The 19,039-nt window shown below is 45.8% G+C and overlaps 1 protein-coding gene across 3 annotated transcripts in view; it reads right to left on the minus strand.

Moving 5' to 3' along the window:
- Nucleotides 1-10,966: 10,966 nt before the first annotated feature.
- Lars2 (leucyl-tRNA synthetase 2, mitochondrial) overlaps nt 10,967-19,039 on the minus strand; it is a 94,142-nt gene continuing 86,069 nt past the window's right edge. For all 3 annotated transcript variants that reach the window (XM_052186873.1, XM_052186871.1, XM_052186872.1), the window contains 3 exons: nt 18,203-18,314; nt 14,328-14,455; nt 10,967-12,255 (listed from right to left, as the gene is read on the minus strand). In XM_052186873.1, coding sequence (XP_052042833.1) covers nt 12,076-12,255; nt 14,328-14,455; nt 18,203-18,314 — 420 coding nt within the window. In that variant the 3' untranslated portion in view covers nt 10,967-12,075. The remainder of the gene's footprint in view (nt 12,256-14,327; nt 14,456-18,202; nt 18,315-19,039) is intronic.

Raw genomic sequence — 19,039 nt, forward strand, 5'->3', positions numbered from 1 at the left:
CATGTTCATCCTTTTTGGTTTGCTTTTGTTTCTCTGTGTAGCCTTGCCTGTCCTGGAACTCATGCTGTAGACCAGGCTGGCCTCAAATTCAGAGATTCCCCCTGCCTGTGTCTCCTGGAATCCTAGTATTAAGGACATACACCACCATCACCCTGCTCATTCTGTTTTTAAAACAAAAAGGTTTATAAGTTCACGCACCGCTTCTGGCTTTTTGAATTGAACAATAATTTCAGAAATCTCATGTTGTTCTATGTGCAGCTGATATTTCTCTCTTTGGTTGATTCAAGAATCATCCAACAATTTCCTCCTCACAGACATGGGGGGATGATTTACAATGAAGATTCTCTGTGTTCTGGTGAGTCTTATGTCAACTTGACATAAGCTAGAGTCATCTGAGAGGAGGAGAGGACCTCAAATGAGAAAATGTCTCCATAATATCCAGCTGTAGGGAATTTTCTTTTTCTCTACTTCTTCCTTTTCCTCTTCTTCCTCCTCCTCCTCTTTTTCTTCTCCTCTCTCTCTCTCTCTCTCCTCTCTCTCTCTCTCTCTCTCTCTCTCTCTCTCTCTCTCTCTCTCTCTCTCTTCCTTTATTTTTCAAGAAAGAATTGGCACTGTTGGTAGTGCTATTCCTGGGCTGGTGGTACTAGGTTCTATAATAAAGCAGCCTGAGTAAGCCATTCTGGGTAAGCCAGTAAACAGCACCTGTCCAAGGCCTCTGCATCAGCTCCTGCCTCCAGGTTCCTGTGCTGTTTGAATTCCTGGTTTGACATCCTTTAATGATGATATATGATGTGGAAGTATAAGCCAAATAAACCCTCCATTCCACAACTTGCTTTTGGTCATGGTGTTTCTTTTACAGTACTAATAACTCTAATTAAGACACCCTGTACAAGCCAAGCTATGGGATAGACACCTACCATATAAGGAACACAGACAGCCTCTTACTTCAACAGCTTTAGGATTTTTTACTTTAGAATGGATTTACTGGGGTCATAAATGCATTTTCAACTTCTGATACTTTCCATACAGGGGACTTTGTTGGGAACATAACCCCACCATTGGCAGAGAAGTACTTGTGTTCTCAGCAACTCCACAGTGCAGCAGAAAGAACTCAGACTTTTAATGAACACATGGGTTTTCCTTGGATTCCCTCATATCATCCAGTCATGGATGTTAAGAATCATGGATCTTAACCGTTGACCGGCCACTGGCACCTACTGTGTCCCTTCAACCAGCCCAGCCAGAAGCCCCATGGCTTGCTTCTTTGATAAGGAAACATGTTGGCGAGAAAGTGTGCTTGCCTAAAGTCCACAGTCTAGAAGTAGTGAGTCTGAGACTTGAATCCAGGTAGGCTGGTTTTATGCTACCCCATCTTTCAAAATGTAGTCATCTGAATCGCTGTGGAAGTCCTACCCAACACTACATCTAGATTGTGTTGAAAAGATTTAATTTTCTGAGAGACTACTCAACTCTCCTTGATCTAAGTGTCTCATGGCTCCTCCCTAAGCTGTGGGGTCATCTGCCCTAAGTGACCTTTGCTCCAGCTGACACAGAGGCCTGAGAGCACTAGCCGCGTCCTTCTCAGGGCCGTGCCTAATCGAACACTGACATAACAAGTTGGGTAGGGCCAGAACTGACAGAACTCTTGGCCAGCTGTAGACCCTGGTACCACCCTGGGATAAACCCTTGATGTCTGGCTGTTGTGTTTGGACCTGAAACAAGAACTTGAGGTCTGCTGCTAGAAGCTTTTCCAGAGACCTGGGGGACAGAAATTAGTAACAGGAATGGACTTATTTAGTTTAGGCCAAAATGGGGGAAGGAAGAATTCCTGGATTCTCTATGCTTTACCCCTAGAAATGTTACAAGATCTGGAAAAGGACAAATGCCAGCAATGAAACAAGATGTCATGGTCTCCCAGGAGACAGACTTCCCTTCAGTAGCTCCATGGAGACAGAGCTTAAGGCTTTTTCATCACCAGCACACAGCATATAAGTTCCTGAAGAAATCTACCCTCCTTCTTTTCTTTCCTTTCCTTTCCTTCCTTCCCCCCACCTCTCTTTCTTTGGTTTTCCCAGACAGGGCTTCTCTGTGTAGCTTTGGCTGCCCTGGAACTCATTTTGTATACAAGGCTGGCATTGAACTCTCAGATCTGCTTGCCTCTTTCTCCCAAGTGATGGGATTAAAGGCATGTGCTACCAAACCCAGCAACATTTTAATTCTTTAGAGTTCCGTACACATTATTATAGATCTATCACCAGAGCTGTGCTGAGTCAGCTCCCTGGGTGCTCCCAGCCAGGGCATGCTAATGCTGGCCCCTGTAGAGACCTACAAGATGCCTGCTACCCACAGCGATTTGACCTAGGATTCCTGAAACAGCAGTTCAAGGCTCACAGGCTGGCCTAGAACTAAAAATGGTGACCAAACTAGCCTTGAATTCACAGAGATTCCCCCTGAGAACTCAGGTAAAAGGTATGAACCACTACACCTGGCTTCTGACCTAACTTTTCTTAGAGAATATTCCAGTTAAATGCTATGAAAGAGAGTTGGAGACATGACTCAGGTTAAGAACATTGGTTGCTCTTACAGAGGACCCAGGTTAAATTCCCAGCATCCTCGTAGTGACTCACAACCATCTGTAAATCCAGTTTCAGGGGATGCTCTCTTTAGACTTCCATAGCACAGGCAAAAATCCTTACACAAAGAATTATGGAAGGCCTAACACAGTGAGCTCCAGGATAACCAAGGCTACGCAGAGAGACTCTATCTCAAAATAGAAAGAATTACTAAAGGTAAGCCAAACATGGTGGATCTTACATAATCTCAGCACTTAGAAACAGCAGGATGAGAAATGGAGGTCAGAAGGAGATAAAGTAAGACCCATCTTAGAGAGAGAGAGAGGAAAGAGAAGAAAGAGGGATGAGAGGAGAGGAGGGAGGGAAAGAAATTGTCACAGCTGAGAAAGGATTCAGAATTAAGACAAATGGAGGAGTTTCATTACAGGACAAACATACCCACTCAAAAAAAAAAGTGCACACTTTTCAAGAGAAGGCCACCTCCCCAAGGATTTTGGATAGCTCACCTGGCAAGGAAGAATTGTTTGAATTCAAGGATGAAAAAGACAGGGAATTCTAGGAGTGGGTCTGGGTCACCTAGAGTGAGGTTTTACTTCCTCTTTCTGTTTTATCAAGTTTCCTGGATGTGTCCTGGTGTCAGGTATGCACATGATGAGAACAGGCAATACGGTGAGGCAGACATGGAATACCACCATGACGAAGCAGAGGACAGCTGGTGGTCTGCTTGGCTGGCTCCCGGATGGTCTGCTTTTTCTGTTTTGGTGGCTGGCCACATGCTGTCCTGCCAGCTCCGTAAATGTCAAAGAGTCACGCTGCTGTGCAGTGCGGGTGGAGGTCTAGCTTACCTCAGAGCAAAGCCATCCTCTCTCACTTGTGTATGAAATGATGCTCAGGAACTGGAGGGGTGATGCTTTAAGCAAAGGAGGACAACAACTAGCTGGAAAACACTGCCTGCCGGTGCTCACCACGCCCTTGCCTGGACTCACAGCCTCTAGCAGTAACAAAGGATGGTTGTTTACTGTTTAAATAGCAAAATTTGTGGGACTTTTCCAAGGCAGCCTTAAAAAAAACAAAAAACAAACAAAACAAAAACAAACAAAACAAACAAACAAACAAAAAACCAAAGAATACAAACTCCCAGCACAGGAGTCAGCTGATTCCTGCAGTGCTTTAGGTCTGTTCCCACCAGCCTCAGTGAGAGTATTCAGAGCCCCCGAAGGCAGAACTGGGAACAGGACAGCATTTCACTTTCAAGCTTTTATCCAGCACCACCACAGCAAGGTATCACTGCTGCTCCAGATAACAGCTGCTCCAGATAACAGAAGCAGGAGCAGATCAAACCACTGAGAGAACAAGTGTCACTCTCTGGCTGCAACAAGGAAGAAAGGACACCCTTCTCAGGGACAGCAGGCAGAAGGGACAGGGCATGACTGAGGTGTGAACAGTTGAGGAAAAACTCTGTGGGGTGACATTTAAACCTGGAGTGTGCTACAGATAAGGAAGAACCAAGGCAGGTGGGAGCTCAATTGTACATTTCTTGGGGTTCCTGGTTCTTGTGTAACAAGATAAAGGATTATGCAGTGAGTCAACTATAACAGAAGCAGAGACATTTCCAGGGAGGAACTGGCTGGAGCAGTTTAGTAGCTCAGATAGTCTTACTGAGCAGAGCTAGGGTTCTCATGTAATAGAGATACATTCATAGTGTGGGCTTCTCCTTGGATGCTGTATCTGTGTATGTCATTGTACAAACAACTTCATGCATTAGCATTTTCATTCTGTACCTAAGGTTGTGACTTTTAGTAATATAATGAGTCACAATTCACCTCAGGGCCTCACTCAGGGCCTGAGCCGGTAGCCAGACCTAATCTGCCATGATGGTGAGAGTCAGGTCCAGCCACTGTCAAATGATGGGACTTCCTGTATACAACTGCGGGAGGACTGTTCTGTCTGAATATGTGGAGAGGGAGAGCAAGCTGCTCAGTCATCCCTCAGGCCCTAGACTGGGCCCTTACCTCACAGCTGTGACCTTATTACTTCTCAAGTTAGCTGTCCCCCTGCACCAGGCATATTGTATGAGACACATTTCTTGGAACAACAAAACCAAATCACCATACACCTTCTTCTAAAGCAGGTCTGTTGCTGTGTGTCATATAAATGATGTGTGTCTATGGTGTGTGCTATATAAGTAGAGTGGTATATGGATATATGATATGTGTGTGTGTGTATGTGTGTGCATGTGTTGTGTGAAGGGCTGTGTGTTTATATGTGAGGCATGAATGTGTAATTAGATGTACATGGTATGTTCATATGTGGTTTGGTATATACAGTGTATAGATGGTGCTGTATGTGTATGAGTATGGTCTGACACATATGTGTTGGCATGCAATGAGAACTAGAACACATAGAGGCATCAAAAAAGTGACCCATTTCTACCCTGCATGAATAGTCATGTTCCTTCAGAAATAGAAATCTGAAAGAGTCCCCAGTTTTCCTGCAAGGCATCTTCATACCTTTCAAAAGTCCTTGCACTCTAAATTATTATCTATACAAACCAATATGTGGGTCTCATGGAGGACAGGGAGGATTGGGGATCAAAGAGTTAACCCTTGGTGCCAAGATCAGTACAAAGACCGTCTATAGCACACATCACTGTGGGATAGAGAATGGGATCTAAGTCAGAGCAGAGGGCCGGCAGCCCAGTTTGGCAGACAGCAAAGGACTCTGTACAGCTATTTCCGGACCAATCAGCCACTCTCACAGATTTAGGAGGTACATGGCTGTCACTCAGGAGGTGTTTGTTAAGCAGTGTCAGCAGAGCCTTTAGATACTTACAAGATAACGAAAGACTTTGATAAACAAGCAGAAAATTAAGAATGGTCATGTGGCAGGAGGGGTCCTCCTCTCCTGCAGGGCTGTGGACATCCTCTCTAGTGCAGGGATTCAGGCTCCCTCCAGTGTTTCTGGGAGCAGCTGCCTAGCTCCATGCAAACTGGCTGACCTCTTATGACTCAGCTCTTGCCAAGAGGAAATAGGCAGAAGGACCATGTGCAATTTGAGATCTAGTTCTCAATCTCCTTCTAGCTTTCCACCTTCCCACTTCTTGGTAGGCCACTCATATCTTCGGCAACCTCAAAATCCAGGGTTTGCAGATGGTGGCTGCTAGGACCCCACACCCTCCAGCATGGTGGGATTCATGGAGCAGAGCCCCTCATCCCATTCTCTTTTCCAAAGACATGATACTTACTGTGTGAGACACCAGAGTTAAGCATTGATACCAATGTTTTGTTTGTTTCTCTCTCTCTCTTTAGTGTGTGTGTGTGTGTGTGTGTGTGTGTGTGTGTGTGAGAGAGAGAGAGAGAGAGAGAGAGAGAGAGAGAGAGAGAGAGAGAGAGGTGAATACAGGTGTCCTCAGAGGCCATAAACTGGATGCCCGGAGCTGAAGTCACAGGTAGTTGTGTCACTTGAGTGACAGGAATCAAACACAGGTTCACTGCAAGAGCAGCAAACTCTTTTAACCCTGAACCAGCTCTAGCCCACAGACGCCAACATTTTTTTTTTTAAAGATTTGTTTGTTTCATGTATGTGACTATACTGTCTCTGTCATCAGACACACCAGAAGAGGGCACTGGATCTCATTACAGTGGTTGTGAGCCACTATGTGGTTGCTGGGAATTGAACTCAGGACCTTTGGAAGAACAGTTGGTGCTCTTAACCACTGAGCCATCTCTCCAGCCCAGATATCAACGCTTTAAGTCTGAGGATGACTGACTGACAATGGAGGCACGAGCAGACTATTAGATTAGTGCAGCTAAGGAACACAAGAACTAATGCAATACCACTGCCTAGATGCCAAGAGCCGATGTCTAGATGTTTGTACTTAAAGACTAACAGAAAACTATTTCCTGGAAACAATATTTAACGACATCTAAGTTGATTACTAAGGATGGGAACACTGGGTGACATTTATGCTCCCAGTGTTCAGCTCAGCCTGTTTGTAACCTTTAATATGGTGGGGAGTTCTGCCTGATGCCCCTTGACAAAATCCCTCTGGTCTTTACTAGAGGAAAGGACTTTTCCTTACTCTTTTTTTTTTTTTAAGATTTATTTATTTATTATATGGAAGTACACTGTAGCTGTCTTCAGACACCCCAGGGGAGGGCATCAGATCTCATTAAGGATGGTTGTGAGCCACCATAAGGTTGCTGGGATTTGAACTCAGGACTTTTGGAAGAGCAGTCAGTGCTCTTTAACTGCTGAGTCATTTTTCCAGCCCGTCCTTACTCTTGAGGAATAACCTTGATGGTGTATCCTGCCTCCTTTTCCCAGTGCAGTGCCACCAACACTTCTCATCCCAACCCCCATGTCTCAATATGTCCATGAAAGGAGATTCCTCTCTTAGGATTCAATCTCCTAATTCCAGGGCAGGCCATGCCTAAGGAATCCTGGATAGGCTCTTCAATGTCTATGGAAAGGATGTCCTAGGGAAACTTCTAGAAACATTGTTAGCAGGCCCCATCCAACTCTTCAGTTTCCCCTTCTACAAACTTTTCTCAGTATGTGCAGACACGTGAGGGTTACTTTCTGATGCCTGAGTCCTGGTGACAGTTCTCAGGGGAAACTCACTTTCTGTTAGGAGTAATGACTCCTCAGATTGGTGAGTCTCATGTTCACGTGTACCAAGCTAGGTTATTAACAGTAACCAACTTTCTCAGTCACAGGTTCAGAAGTGTCCACTCACAGTTCCTAAGGTAGCTTGGGAACATGAGAACCTAGATATCAGGTCCGCCTTGGGAAACCAGAGGGTACAGGCTGGCTCTATAAGGCAGTTGGAACTATGGCTCTGCCTTCTCTGTATGGTCTTGAGCAAGGCTCTTAACCTTGCTGCTACTGTCAGCAGGGTTCACAAACAGTCCACAGTGGCTAGACACTAAGTGCCTACTGGCTTAGCTGCACTCTTCCAGAAGTGAAGCAAAACTGGGATTTAGGTTCCGGGCGTGTGGGTCAGGGAGGTAGGTCAGAGGTGCTGAGCTCCAGCAGGCCTGGCCTCCTCCCTTAGGGCTTTATTACTCTTGAACCTATTTTTCTTCTCCAAGGATGTAGGCCAGGGTGAGGGGTCAACTCTGGGAAGTCAGCCTTGGATCTGAGGCCTTCGTCTCAGCCCTGGCCTGGCCTCTGCTGTCTTACAGAGTCATCCCCACCCTCTACACTCCAGGAGGAATCGCCACTTGTTCACTGCTGGTCATCTCAGATTCCATTTTCCGAACTCATCAGCCTGGATATGAGCCATGGGCCTCCCACGAAGCAAGTATCTGTTGCTCTGCTTGTTCTTCTCCCTGGGCTCCCTCCACCTTCCCGTGAGCTATGTAGGGTAGGGTGTGACTGATTCCCACTCTGCAGTCCTTCCTCTCTCCTAAAGCAGCACAAGGATTCTGCAAAAGGTCCCATAAGTGGGATGTTTGTGGAGCAGGGACTTCAAGAGAGCTCACCACACTGTTGTGGTCTCAAGCTAGTCACAACTACGGGAACAGGTCTGAGTTTTCTGTCTGATCTCACCTACAATCTTGATGGCTAGATGGACAGGAGGGCCTTGCTCACTACAGACACATGAGCACCTTCTTTGAAATCACAAGGGTAGCCTAGAAGAAGTCCTCCTTTCTATTCAGACCTAATACCTAGACCAATGCTGAATTCAAGTGTTGCTGTGCCTCTCTGGATTCAGTTTCACACAAAGGAAGAAATATTCCTTAATTGTACCCATATTCCCAGAGAGCTGGACACCCTGGCACAGAAGATAAAGTAATATACACCATATTGTTTTCCTCATTCATTTAGTATCCCAGGAGACTTCAAACATCTTTCTGCCTAAGTTTCCCAATGCTACGACTGTAGGTATGCACTACCATGTTGAGCTGACTACATATATTTACATCTTCTCTATTATTGAAATACTAGATGCTCTTCCCTGCCCCAAAAAAGGATGAAGAAAATGCTAAATTGTAAACAGAAAGATCCTCATCAAGTGATTTGTAGGGATGGAGAGATAGCTCGGTAGTTAAAAAGAACTTGCTGCTCTTACAGAGGACCCAGGTTCAGTTCCCCACACCCACATAGGAAGGCTCACAACCACCTGTAACTCTAGTTCCAAGGGATCCAACATACTCTTCTGGCTTCTGGTGTACATACAGACAAATTGGCACACACACATACACATAAACAAAAGTTTAAAATTATGGTGATGCTTATCTGAAATCCCAGTACTCAGGAGCAGGAAGCAGGAAGATCTGTCAGTTCCAGGACAACTTGGGCTACAGAGCAAGGATGACTCAAAGGTTAGGATCATATTGTCTAGGGTATCTTGCTTCTAGTTATGAGAAAATTTCCATGTCACAACTGTAAAAAATGTCTTTAGTTGATGTCTTTTCTTCCACTGACTAGATGCTCATATTTGTAATGACCTGTTCTCTGAAAGAGTGTACTCTAACTAGCTGGGAGGAGGAATGCCTGGGAAGTTTACCGCCTTGTTTGGTGTTTTGTTCTTGGAGTCAGTTTCACCTTCTTTGGCAGATGCCCACCCTGGCAGGATCCACACAGGGTACATTTTTTTCTTGTTCACAAATTCTTCGTCTACTTTCCAATACACATAACCTTCTTCCTCTTGGAGCTTGAATCTCCCAGGAGCTAGCAACAACCTTTCTCCAGGCCCTGTAGAACCAAGCCCAGGCTCAAGCAGGGGCTCTTACCAACCATCTGTCCAGCAGAGCAAGACTACTGCTGTGTTTCCCAGACTGACTAGTTCCCCATAAGGGAGTCCAGCAGTTTCCAGATTGCTGGAAAGGCTGGCATCTCATCATGTTGTCACACATTAAATCAAGATGGGCATTTAGGTGAAGGCCTGGTGACATAGCAGGGCAGCATTAAGAGATGCCAGATAAGAGTTTACACCCTGCCTCTTCCTCGAATTAACTTTGAAAACCAGGCAAATTACTGAGTCTGAGTTTCTTCATATTCACGAGAATAATCCCTACCCTCTAGGGTTTTGTTGGAAACTAACCAGGGCAATGAGTTTCTGACTCAGATCACACCCCACCCCATGCACTCCACAGGGAGCAATTTTCTGTCCAAATGTTCTGCCATGTCTACTGCTTCCTAGGAAGTACCGATGAGCTTGTTTTTCCAAGTTTCATCCTCTTGAAGAAAATGTTCTTCAGTGCCTAGTGTGCCATCCCAGCAGCCTAGAGACTTTACTGGTCTACTGTTTAGGACAGATACACCCAACTAATGGACATCTACCCTTAGCTCACCAAGAAATTAAGCTTATTCCAGGAAAACACAAAACAGAAAAGCAAACAAACAAACATAGACAAAACCAAAAACCCTTCACTTTTAACCGTCATGTGCTTCCTGTGTCATGGGACTGTTATTCCTGTTGTCTTGAAGATCCTCTTAAAACACCTCTCCAGAGTTGTGGCCCCACTTTCCCTTCTGGTCCTAATCTCTTCCAACTCTACTTCCTCACGGTACTGGGCTAAACTCATCCCAAGTAAGATGAAAATGAAGGAGAAAGGACTGGGTAGGTATAATGGTCCATAATTCATTAATTCAATGGTTTTCAAATTAGAATCACTGGTAGTTTTTCTTTGAGACAGTCTCATGTAACCAAGGATGGCTTTAAACTCTCAATTCCTCAGCTTCTCACATATGGGATTACAAGTGTGTAATTGGTTTCTTTGGTAGGGTTGACTTGCTGTTTTGTGTTGGAGATGGAACTTAGGACCTTGCCATGCTAGGTCCTCACTTATAAAAAAATTTAAAATCCTTTATGATAGAGACAATTTAGTTGGAATTTCTAGGTATTGAGACCAGGCACAATATTAAGCTTAAGACTCTGTGCATAAGCCTCTCTCTTGCTTGTGGGCCTAAGTGAGCACTGTCTGAATGGAGTGTGAGCTGAAGTTGATGGACCACAGGTATTCTAGGGAGGTAGCACAGAGCCAGGGCCTGTGAGGGTAAAAGACATTGGAAACACAAGCTAGATACAGGTGAAGACAGGAAAAACAAAGCAAAACAAAGCAAAAAAACAAAAACAGAGAATGAGAAGGAGCCAGAAGATTAGAACAGATCCTAGAGTTAGTTTGAGGTCAAGCAGGGCGATTCAGGAGAGGCAGAGAGAGGAACCAGATTGAGTCAGTCAGCTTGGGGAGGAGTGTGAGCCACAACAGCTGGGTTGAATCAGCCAGCCAGCGCTCAGAAAGAACAAGAAAGGGCCTCAGAGGTTGAAAACATTCTAGGCCTAAATTAGATTGTACGGAGGCCAGAAGCTTCCAGACTAGACCTAGGTTAGCAGACTGAGGCAGTGAGCCTCTGAGAGGACAATCATTTCAGGAGAATAAAAGTTACATTTACAGTGATGTTTATGACATTTAAAGGCATCTGAAGGCCGATGACATGCCAGCCACTTCTGGGTGACTTCAGATTACAGATACAGAGCCTCAGCACCCCGAGATGGCTAGTTTCATCTTAGTTCTTCCACAGCTTAGTATTAAGCCCTTGCTCAGGCCATGTCTGTAATAGCATTTTACTGATGACCTACATAAAGCCAGCTTGCCTACTTGACTGGTAGTCTGGGTCCTCATCTGCTATGATTTAGCTGTCTCCCACACAGGAGGTGACACCCAGGAAGCAACAGTTCTGTTCATCTCTGATGAACTTGCTTTTGCTAGTGACACTTGGGGCCAAATCAGTGACAGTGGTGTCACTATCTAGGGGTCTATGTGAGCCATTTGGGGTTCAAGGTCCTCACTGGGCTATGATGGGGCTCTGGTGAGGATCAGCAACTCAGAACAAGGTTCCACTCACCACAGAGCACACTCTATGTGTTGAAACAGGGCTATCATGCAGTTCTTCTGTTCAGGCTAAGAAGTGGAGCCCTTTCCTAGACCATACATTAAACTCAGCTGGAGTGGAAGAGACCTGTGTGACCTAGTTGAAAGGTTCTGGAGACATATGCAGAACAATGTGTAGAGATACTGGTGTTCATGTTCAGTTCCACAGTTGAACAGTTTTATCTGCCCTATGAGCCAAAAGCCCAACTAGCACCATCTGCACACCTGACTATTGTGCAGGTCCTAAGCCTAAGTGGCTCCTTAGTCTACATGACTCCTGAGACGTTCGCGAGACAGTACCGTGGGTATGTGCAAAGCTACCGGCTGCTTGTCAGCCTTGCCTGCTTCCTTTCTACTTCTTGCTCCAACCTGGCAGCATCTCTGGTGGCTTCATACCCGAGTTTGAGTGGAGGGATATGGGACAACTGAATCAATCTTCTCCCCTTGTTCCTCTTTGCCCACATACATTCTCATCTAGGGCCAGACTTCAGCACACAGGCCTCCTGCTGACTCAAGTTGGTCCTGGCACAAAGGCCAATTCCCCTGACATTTGACTTTTTGCCTGAGTCAACATTCCTTCCCTTGATCTGGGTGGAGAAGGAGGATCCTGGAAGCCGTGGTCACTCCTGCACCAAGAAATTGATGAGGGCAGTCCTGGGGGAGAGGAAGGCCTTCCTGATGCTTCTCCCCTGCAGCATCTTGATGCCTAGCTCACTCTGGAGAACAAATTCATGGACTTTGTCCTGGTCCTGGGCAACATGCTGGGGCACAGGGATCTTGCCACAGGCCTTGTTGTTGATCTGAGGAGAAAAAGAACAGAAAGAGTGAGGAGAGTCCACACGGAGGCAGGCTGTGAGGGTGCTCAGACTCAGGTTAAGCATTCTTTCTGAGCGTGGGCTTCCTGTGGTTCACAGGTACAACAGGCCAGGCTTGCTGGCCAGCCTTGGGGAGAGTTACTGTTTTTCTGCCTCCAGATGGAATGCAATGCTGGCACCTTCCACAGCACATGTTCATTTTGTTTATTCTTTTCCTTCTTTTGTGCTCTTCTGTCTCTCTGGACTCTAAGCTCCATGAAGATAGGAACCCTGTTGTCCCACTGGAATTTTGTTTTTGCTGAGACAAAGTCTTATCATATAGCATCAGACTTAAACAGTGGTCCACCTATTTCTGATTCTCAAGTGGTAAGATTACAGAGTAAGCCACTGTGCCTGGCTTTTGTTTGATTTGTATCCCTAGAACCTAGCACTATGCCTGGCCTAGAGTCAGGACTGGACCCAGGTAAGGTAAGTCGCTTCTTTGAGCTTGTTTCCTTAACTAAGAATGGTGTAGCCTCCTGTAGGGTAAGACAAGGAAAATCACACGGCGATGAAAATGACCTATTGCTTGTCCATCTGTCCTCCAGAGGATCAGATGAAAAACCTCTCCTGGCCTCTCCATCTTCTGCCACAGAAGTCATTGACAGGCCATCACATTTTGTCTCATATTACACAAATGGAAACTGCATACAGGGAACATACAGGGACCTAGTTTTTATATAAACAGTTTTATATAAAACTGTTTATATAACGGTCACAGAGCTTGCTTGGTACCAATGCCAGGCCTGCAACACTAAGGCACAGAGGGTCAGGCCACACTGAACACAGAAGCAATTCTTGAACAGGGTGCAAGGTTCTGCCCTTGGCTTAGCGTCTTTTGAGGAGTAGGGGGAAGACATGGATGACTTTTCCATGATGCTGTGGGCTGGCTAATCTGAGTAGCATTTGTGTTTTCTGTATTGTGGGCTTCTGCATTGGGTTCTTGTGGCAAAACAAAATAACCCCAATTCTTGCTGGGCCTGGTGGCACAGGTCTGTAATTCCAGATAGCTTGTAGGCTGAGGCAAGAGAATAGTTCAGGGCGAGTGTAGGTTACAAATCAAGCTCAAGGTCAGTTTGGGCAATTTACTGAGACCTGGTCTTAGAGTAAAATATAAGAAAAGGACTGGGAGTGCGGCTCAGCAGAACACCACTGGCCTAGAACGCACTGGGCTCTAGGGTTCAACCCCAGAACCTAAAAACAAAATAAAACAAAAATTTGAACTTTGGGCTAGGCATGGTAGTGCATGCCTTTAATCCCAGCACTCAGGAGGCAGAGGCAGGAGAATTTCCATGAGTTTGAGGACAGCTGGGTCTACAGAGCAAGTTTCTGGGACAGCCAGGGCATAGAGAAACCTGGTCTCAAAAAAATACCAAACCAAACCAAAAACAAACAAACAAACCCTTGAATTTCTCCTCCATTATTACTCTTATATATTGAAAATGGTAAAGATTACCAAAAAAAAAAGAGGTTTATGTAACTTTAATGAAACATGCTTGACTGTGAGTGGGTAGTCTGCCTGCACATATATTTGTACACCACATGCTTGCTTGGTGCCAGTGGAGCTAGAGGAGGACATCAGAGCCCATGGAACTGTAGTCACACATGGCTGTGAGCCACCACGTGGGTGCTGGGCACCACACTCACATCCTCTGGAAGAACGTCCAGTGCTTCTCACCATCAAGTCATTTCTCCAGCACAACAGAGAGATCCTGTTACCTTCTATGTGTCTCCCCACTGTGTCCCCCTAAACCTACCCAGGTGCTCCTAAATGCAGCTGGAAGACCCTGGAGTCATTAAAGCAGATTGGGCTGGTGTTTCCCTTTCTAGTCCTTCTGGGCTCTGAGAGTTGACATTTACATGCCTCTGGGATATACTAAAGGCACAAGGAAGGAAACACAGACCTCTGTGGTGTGGGCTTGGTCAGAAGGAAGGGCTGCTGGGGGCTGGGTTGATGGGTCACTGGTAGGAGAGCGATAGTCTGTAGATCACAGTCAGGCCTTATGGGTGGCACTCACCAGTACAGCCATCTGCACCATATCTGGTTTCTGAAGGAACTGTGAGTCCACAGTGGGCCAGGCCTGAAGCATCACACCAGCATCCCAGGCATAACGGTCACAGAGCTTGCTTGGTACCAATGCCAGGCCTGCAACACCAAGGCACAGAGGGTCAGGCACTCTGAACACAGGGGCAATTCATGAACAGGGTGCAAGGTTCTGCCCTTGGCTTAGCATCTTTTGAGGAGTCGGGGGAAGAGATGGATGACTTTTCCATAATGCTGTGGGCTGGCTAACCTGAGTAGCATTTGTGTTTTCTGTATTGGGGGCTTCTGCATTGGGTTCTTGTGGCAATATCAGAGATTTCTGTAAATTTTAAAACTTTTCCCTATTTGGCACTCTTATGACTATATGGCTGATCAATGGGGTAGAAATCAAGACTGCTCAGAGGCTGAGGATCAAGTGGTGTGCTGTTGCAGTGGGGAGCTGCCTCTTCCCACAGCTGGCCCGTGATCCCAGGTTTCAGTCAGTCTTTCTTTGAACAGCATGCAGGGGTGTGAGGATGGATGGACATGGGAATCTGAAATGGGTGGAAAAGCAAGGCTGCCATGGCTTGGGCTACCCCCATTGCTGGAGAAGAATGCCTTCTGACAACAGGCTCCAAGCACAGGTTGTTCTCACAAGCGTCTCCAGCCATGAGGATCTGTGGTCTGAAAATCTTGTCCCCAGCGCTTCTCACATGAGTGTACTGGAGATAAGGATGCCCTCCACCCCTCCACCCCACCCCCAGGAACTGAGCATTCTCACTCTACTACATATTCTTGCCTCACTCATGAACGGACCCTTGGCTCAGGGTGGGACACAAGAAGTGGGTGTGGTATTAACCCTTTCCAGTCTTCTTCCCTGGACGGCTGGGGCTTCTCTTTCCTTTTAGAACTGGGAATGAACCCAGTACCTCAAGCATGCCATGTATGTGCTCCACTGCTAGGGTGTACCTCAAGACCCTCCTTTTCTTTTAGAGACAATGTCTCATAGGTTTTTCATAAGAAATTTATTGCTTTTCTATATACTACTTATATGTATATTACAGTTGTACTGGTGATGAACTTGGGGCTCTGCACATGCTAAGCAAATACTCTACATTCAAAGCTCTTTTGAAACTTGAAAAGATTTTTAAGTATAGAGTTTTCCCATACTTATTGAACTGAAATCAGTTCAATAATTTTCTTCTAGTTTCTTTGAAAGGTTTCACTTTCCCCCCCTATTTAACTTTCAAATTTACTAGTAATTTATTTTGTTTATAATGTAAAAAAAAAATCTTCAAAAACACAAAGTAAACTTTATAAACCTATTTGTTGCATAAATCTTCCTTTCCCAATTGATTTGTGGGAATTGCTCCCTTCAAAATATTATTATACTGGAATTGGTTTGGGACCACTGGCTTCAGATATTCAAAGTACGTGTGTGCAAGTAGTTAGAAACCTTGGGCCAGAATGTGACACATTCTGCTTCTTTTACTTAGAAGAAAAAAAGTCCAGAGTATAGATCAGTGAGAAATGTTTGTTAGCATGAATACTATCTTGAGTCTGACAGTTCGCAGGACTGCAAACACCCATGAAAATACACAAGTGTGCATGCATGTGCACATGCACAGAGGATCAGCCTTATTGAACCATGAGTTAGTAATTGCCCATTTATGCCCACTACAAGCTCCCCTTCTTCTCACATACTGAAATAATAGACCTTAGATAAGCCTGAGTTGTGGATAGGCCATTGGGTGGTGCTGATGCATTTTATTCTACTGGTCTCTGCCTTGACTCTTGTACTGGGTCTGTATGCATTCATTGTAGCTTTTTAAGTTTTCCTATCTGATATCTAAGTGATCTGGTATTTCCAGTTATTAGGAGGGAAGTGAAGGCTCCTTAGGGCCCAAGAAGTACCAGGCCTGGCTTCTTCCTGGTGCCAAGCTGGTCCTAGCCTCTTTCTGGTGCCCATCTGGGTCTGGACAGAACTATTGTACTTCACAATGAACTTAATGGCCTTTTGGCAAATACAGAAAAGATTCTGGCTTCTTCCTTCTCTAAAGTGAAATGGAGGTCACAGAAAACAGATAATCATGTCTTTATTTGCTGAGCTGGTAGTGGCTTGTCCTGTGACCCAGATGTATTGGGAAGGTTTCCAAAACCTCCATATGGAAGTCATACAGGATGCCTAGGAGATGAAAGGATCTTGGGTAAAAATGTTCTGGACAGAAGCTGTTACAAATTCCACTGAGAAAAACAAGGAAGCCCAAGGAAGGCCATGCTTCCTGGAGTAATCAGGATGTTATTTATAGGTGTGGTCTTGAGCTAGGCTTTCCCTGAACAGTGGGTGCAGCTCGCCTGTAGGGTGCAGCTTAGCACCCTACATGTGTGCAGGGTTTTACCACTCTGCTCTTCTAAGTGAAAATAACCAACATGTATATGGCAATTACAAAGACACAGCCAAAGTGAAAGGCCAACAAAATGGGATCAGTCTGAATGTGGGACATGAGTGACAAAGATCTGACCTGCAGGGCCATCATGCAGGGCCAGTTGCAACCCTTTCATCCCCAGCTCTGGAGAGCTGACCTTCAAAAACAAACCTCTCCACTCCCACCCTAAGCACAGGTCCCAGGCTACCTTGGTGGTGACTCCCAGTGAATATTAGGGGGTCGGCAGTGATGGTCAGTTTCCGTGGATGGCGATCCTCTTCTGGTGGCATTTTGGCGCTGTCTCTTCCCTATCTCCCCACCCTTGTCTGTGCTAGCTGATCCCACTGTGTATGCCAGGAGGCTTTGGGTCTATGCTGACACTGCTTATAGCAACCCTGGCAATTCCCAAAACATGAGCAGGAAGCAGGGGCACTTCACGCTGACCTTTCCCAGAGAAATGAATTTGCTCAAGTGTTTTTGAAAGAACAACATCCACATTGCGTGGACACACCATCAGAAGCTGGAGTGTGGCCCAGTGGTAGGACATACACTTAGCATGTACAAAGCTGGGCTGTTTCTTTGTTTTGTTTTGTTTTGTTTTTTAAGATTTATTTATTGTATGTATATGAGTACACTGTGGCTATCTTCAGACACACCAGAAGAGGGCATCAGATCCCATTACAGATGGTCCTAAGCCACCAAGTGGTTGCTAGGAATTGAACTCAGGACCTCTGGTAGAGAAACCAATGTTCTTAACCGCTGAGCCATCTCTCCAGCCCAACTGGGCTGTTTCTAACACCATTTACTAACAACACACAAACACACAACAAACAAACAAACAAACAAACAAACAAGACCCATCAAAGGGCCTGGCGTGGTGGAGACTCTGGACGAACACTTGGAAGTAGCTTTGGATACCAAAACAGATAAAGTCTGAACTGAGCTCATGAGTTCACAGTGAAGGCAGGCTAGGGGTGAGTGGGTAGCAGTGCTTGTCAGACAAGCTCGATGATCTGAGCTTAGATGCTCAGAACCCATGGAAAGTTGGACAGAGTAGCCTAAGGATCTGTAGTCCATGGGTGCTGCTATGGTGAGACAGAAGGTGGAGACAGGAGGAGCATCTCTAGTGGTTCTTTGGCCAGCTAGCCTGGATTACACAGCAGTTAATACCCTGTCTCAAAACGAGGTAGAAAGGTAAGAACTGACACCCAAAGGTTGTCCTCTCTCTACATACAGATACAGCGCGCGCGCGCGCACACACACACACACACACACACACACACACACACACACACACACAGAGAGAGAGAGAGAGAGACAGACAGAGACAGAGACAGAGACAGAGCAGCTAAACCCTTAAGGGATGAAGAGCACTCTGACAGACATTTGCTGGGCTTGGACAAATGACAGTAGTAACTAGTTAGACAAGGACACTTCTACATACCTGCCCAGAGTTCTGAGGTTACATGAGGAGCCAGGGGGGCAGCCATCACCAGCAGGGCGCACAGAGCATCCTCAAACTCAGGACTGTGGAGAACCACTCTCTGAGAGGCTTGCTAAGGAAGAGGAAGGAACATTTAAGACTGAGGCACAAATAAGCAGAGTAAGACTGGCAGTGAATGAAGTACAGTCCAGAGGCTCAGTGGGTGGGAGAAACACTCATTAACTCTCTGCTCAGTTCAAGAGACTTCTCTCCCAGAACCACAGACCCAGCGCTCACAGGTGCCCATCAAGAACAGGATCTGTGCCCCATCTGACAGAATACGAGGCCAAGCCTTAACAAGGGAAAGATAGCTCTGGGAACAAGGTCAAATTGTAAGCACTCTGCAAGATTTCCAATGAGATGTGGCCTAGGGGAAAATGCAGACTGTCTCCTAAGGTTTTCCACTGTAGAACACCAGGGTGAGGGTCCTCTCTATCCACCAACTATTGACAAATTCTTCCCTTGTCAAGAAAACCTGGAGTAATGTGTAGCAAAAAGGCGAGCGGCACTGAAGATGATAGCTCCTTTAGTTGGTGGAGTAATTCTGCACCATCCAGGTTAAGCAAATACGAACAGTACACCCAGACACATTCAGAAAGTCAGGCAGTAGGGGAAGGAGGTTAGAACAGAGAGAAGCCTAAGCTTGGCCACGGCTTTGCAACTCCATGGAGTCTAACCTTTCACTCCTCCATGGCCTCTGACAAGAGGCATGAAGCCGGGAGAACCATCATAAGTTGAGGGCCAGCCTGGGCTACACACTAAGGCCCTGTCCCAGAAAAAGCAGATGGCTCTGCCTAG

The sequence above is a fragment of the Apodemus sylvaticus genome, chromosome 7 (genome assembly GCF_947179515.1).
Source record: "Apodemus sylvaticus chromosome 7, mApoSyl1.1, whole genome shotgun sequence".
NCBI lineage: Eukaryota > Metazoa > Chordata > Mammalia > Rodentia > Muridae > Apodemus > Apodemus sylvaticus.